Source organism: Trichoderma reesei (genome assembly GCF_000167675.1).
Source record: "Trichoderma reesei QM6a unplaced genomic scaffold TRIREscaffold_9, whole genome shotgun sequence".
Classification (NCBI taxonomy): domain Eukaryota; kingdom Fungi; phylum Ascomycota; class Sordariomycetes; order Hypocreales; family Hypocreaceae; genus Trichoderma; species Trichoderma reesei.
This window is the reverse complement of record NW_006711156.1, coordinates 1,042,832-1,047,275: the sequence shown is the minus strand read 5'-3', so window position 1 is coordinate 1,047,275 and position 4,444 is coordinate 1,042,832. Positions and strand designations below refer to the sequence as shown.

Sequence of the window (4,444 nt, the reverse complement as noted above, 5' to 3'; positions counted from 1 at the left end):
AGTGTACGGCTAGATGGCGGCGCTTGCAGCACATGGAGTTAAACCGCGCCCTTGAGCCAATCACCTCACAACGCTATTCGCTTCAGCGCTTCTTCAAACATGCCATTCAGCCCGCCGTGTTTCACGCACTCAAGCTCACTCTCACTCTCAACTCTGCTCCGTTCTGACGCCCAAGGAATACTGCATCAGAATAGACTCGCACGTTGACTTTCTCTGCCAGCCAACGTTAGCGCGAGACATTGTAAGATAATCGCCGGATTACGAGACAGTCCTCGGTTGCTTACTATCGGCCCTCATAAGACTCTTATACCCAAACCAGATACTCGAGTCGATTGTCTCCCGCGCCTTTCAGCACAATGGACCCAACAACGACTCTTGTTACATTTATGTTGTGAGTGTCTTGCGGACTCTTCTTCTTTTCCCCTTTGTCCTTGTCTTTTGGTTGGATTTCATTTTCCCTTCATTTTCCCTTCTTCAATATCCTCAACATCTGTCTGTGTTTTATTTTATCTCTTTTTCTTTCTTTTTACTTTTGTCTCCCGAGCGTTCCCCTTCCTCACTACCGGGCTCGACCGGTTCCTCCCACTTATCGTCTCTCGCTTTCTGGCTCAGCTCGTTCAGGGCGCATTGGTAGCCCTTGGTCTACTCGGCCTTTGGCTCAGCGTGTTCCGTGTCTCACTGAATCCCGCACCTCGAACGGTCGGCTGTTCACTCTGTCCGGTCTAGGCCCTGCTTTCTCAGAAGCCCGGACGGAGTACTCCCTTTTTTGTTGGCTTTTGCCAGGTCAAGTGCTCATTAGTGTGGCCGTCAGCCCGCTCACATTGCCTACCCCTTGCATTGACCTGCTCGCTCGTTGGTATGAGTCCATTGAACTTTGATTGCCGCGCAGCTTCATGCCGGTTTGCCCTACACATTGGCTTCACGGACTCATGAGTTACGCCGTGGCCATTTCAACACTGCACCTCATGTCTACACCCTGCTCTCGTTGCCAGTCTTATGCTTGCCCGGTGGGATTCCGCGGGCCACACAAGATAGACGGGAATCTCTTCGAGTTGAATCTTCACTCCTGGCTTACCCCTCTCCCAATCCCGGACGCACTCGTGCATTCTGCACCTGCCGATACCCTCAGTTCGAAATTACAAATCTTCAGATCAGCCCATCACTAGCCCGCTGGAACAGACCTAAGCTGACGCCCCAACCTCACAGTCAGACGGAGCCATCTGTCCGATCCGTCCGCCTCATTGGCTCTTGGGACAATTTCACCATGTGCTATAGCATGGAACGGGACAGTAGACGTGGCCAGGGCCAATGGAGAGGATGCTTCGCATTCCAGAACGTCATGGACGATGATGGGAGCCCGCACCATCCCAAGACAAGTGGTGGCCTAAAGATGGGTCACACGTACTTCTACTATGTAAGTCACAAATTTCACTTTCTGCTATCATCCCAATGCGCTTCGTCGAGTATCCCAGCCGTTGGGGCAGGTTATTAATTCCTGATCCTGATCCATGGGTATAACAACTCTCTGCCCCTTGTCAGCCAACAATTCTCACCCGTCTCACACAGAGTATCAGATTTTTTTTTATTTTTTTTTCTATTTTTTTTTTTTTTTCCAAATCTAACTTGCGCCGCCATAGTACGAGGTAGACGGATCAACCGAAACATTTGATACTACGATGCCTCACACAACTGCCTGCCCATATATGCCCGGTCAGACAGTCAATACTCTTCAAGTCCCCATCGAACGCACGGCGCGCTTCAGAAGTGCGTCCACGACATCTGTGAACTTGGAAAATTTCAGGACAATGGACCCGGCAACCAAATTTATAAAGCCGCTACCACCAACGCCCCTCTCGCCGGACACAAACAAACGACGTTCCCAGTCAGCTCCACAACCTTCGTCATCTTCATCGTCTCGCTCAACGTCACCACGCTCATGGAAGAGATTCTTTTCTCGCAAACTGGAGACACCAGACAGTCAACGTGCTGCCTCTGCTTGCTCGCAAGAAACCATATTTACCGCCTACGACAACGTTATCACAGTCCCCTCACCACATGCCCGCTCTGGCCGTCATATGTCATCACTCAGCGAGGGTGCCCGACCAAGAGACATTTCTCCAACTTCACTCTCCCGAATCCTACGGGAAGGGAGCCACAAACCCCTGCGTTTCCCAAGTCACACTGCTCAATTACCACCGCTCAAGATACCAGAGGATGTCATCGAGCATGATGAGGACGATGAGGATTTTGCAGCCTCTGCGGTCTCAGAAAGTCTACCGTTTGCCACTGTTCTCTCGCCACCCCCCTTTCAACGCTCTTCATCATCCGATACTGTAAAACACAATACCGAGGCCGGATCCTCAACGACAGTAGTCAAACCCAGCCTCACAGTACCGTCTCTATTACCAAAGCAGAGCCAGCCTATCTCAGCCGTCATGAACGAAACAAGGCCGCAGTATGAATGGCCTATCACAAGATCAGACCATATCACCGGAAGTCCATCTCAAGAAGATGTCCCCATGAGCTTCTATGATGATGAAGATGATGACGACGACATTTTGTCCAGCAACGAGGACGAGGGACACTTCCCTCCCGCCCCTCTATCCCAGTCGCCCCTGTCTTCGTTCCAGGGATACAGCTTGCCACGACACGGCGAGGATAGCAAGGACGCGTTTCTTCCGCAGACTTTTGCACATCGTGCCTCACCAAAGGTCATTCCCAGCAGATCCAACATGTTGGATACACCAATTGAGGCAGGCCTTGACGAGTTTGTCAGTGAGCTAGGGTGGATAGCTAGTGCTATAGGTACAGAAGACTGGCATTAATAAATAGACTATATAAGATAGTAAAATTAAATAAATAATATAAAATAATATTAAGTAATATTATTATTACTAGAGAAGAGTCCTACTATTTATACTATTATAAAATTCTATTTAAACTACAGTAGTTTATACTAATAGCTAGACTAACCTCCTAAGTAAAATATCCTATACTTAAGTATTAAAATATAGTATTATACTAGAAGTAATTACTGTTAAGAATATTATACTTATAAGATAGAGGGCATATAGGATTAACACTAGGGTATCTGCTGTCTCTGCTGCTGCCTCTTCTGCTGCTGCAGCTGCCTCCTTTATCCTAATAATAATAAGTGCTGCTCTTAATCTCGCGCTATAATTAAGTCGCTGACTGTAATAAGGTTAGCTCTAAGGTTAACTGTAATAATTAAGAATACTAGAGCTATAACCTTATATAGTATAAAAACAAGCCTGCTATTAGCTTATAGTATAATTAAGTATATAGTAGTAGACTTAATAGTATATATATAGTAATTTTGCCTTATATATAAACTACTATATATTTTATATATAAACTACTATAGTTTAAATAAAAATATACTATAATATAAATAAAAGGATTTTTAATAAAAGTTTTTATTATTTTTATATTAATACTTTTTTATATTATAATATATTTTTATTTAAATAATAATTATTATATATAATATAATATATATATTATATAAAGTTTATTATTTAATATTTTTTAATTAAGTTAATAATAAGCTTATTTTTTTATAATAATATTATTAAGTAATATTATATTATAAAAGTTTAATAAATTATTAAATATAAATTTATTTTATTTTTTTATTTATTATATATAATAATATAAAAAAATTAATTCTTTTATAATTTATTAAAATTAAATATATTTAAAAATAAAAAAGTAAATAAATAAGTAAATAAATAATAATAATAATAATAATAATACTTTATAATTTTAAAATTTTATATAACTTTTAATATTAATATTATTAAATTTTAATATAATATTTATTTATTAAAAATATAAGTTTTATAAATAAAAATTAAAAAAAACTTTTAAATTTATAAAAAGAAATTATTAAAAAATTATTAAAAAAATATTAAAAAATTTAAAAAAAATTTAAAAAAAAATTATTAAAAAGTTTTCTTAAAAAACTTTTAAATTATTTATATTACTTAAGTTATATTTAATAATTTTTTTTAAATTTAATTATAATTAAAAGTTATAAAAATTATAAATTAAAAATATATTTTATTTAATAATTTAAATTAGCTATTAAAAAGTTATTAAATAAATTATTTATAAATTAAAAATATATAACTTTTAATAATATATAAAATTAAAATTTATATAAAAAATTAAAAATTAAAAAAAATAATAATTAAATTATTAATTTATTTTAATTATATAATAATATAAATTTAAATATTTTTTATAAATTTATAATATAAAATATATTAATAATTTTAAAAATTAAAAATTATTATATTATTAATTATAACTTACTTTATTATTTAAAATAAAAAATAAACTTTTAATATATATATATATATATATATAATTAATAACTTTAATTAATAAATAAAAGAAATTATAATTTAATAAAGTTATA

At 36.6% G+C, this 4,444-nt stretch overlaps 1 protein-coding gene across 1 annotated transcript; it reads left to right on the top strand.

The window, feature by feature from the left end:
- Window positions 1–1,177: 1,177 nt before the first annotated feature.
- TRIREDRAFT_61576 (uncharacterized protein) lies at window positions 1,178–2,825 on the top strand (the record flags this gene model as incomplete). Its single annotated transcript, XM_006965467.1, has 2 exons — window positions 1,178–1,414; window positions 1,638–2,825. Coding segments are annotated over 2 exons (1,425 nt in total), but the record flags the coding sequence as incomplete, so codon positions are not given.
- Window positions 2,826–4,444: the final 1,619 nt, after the last annotated feature.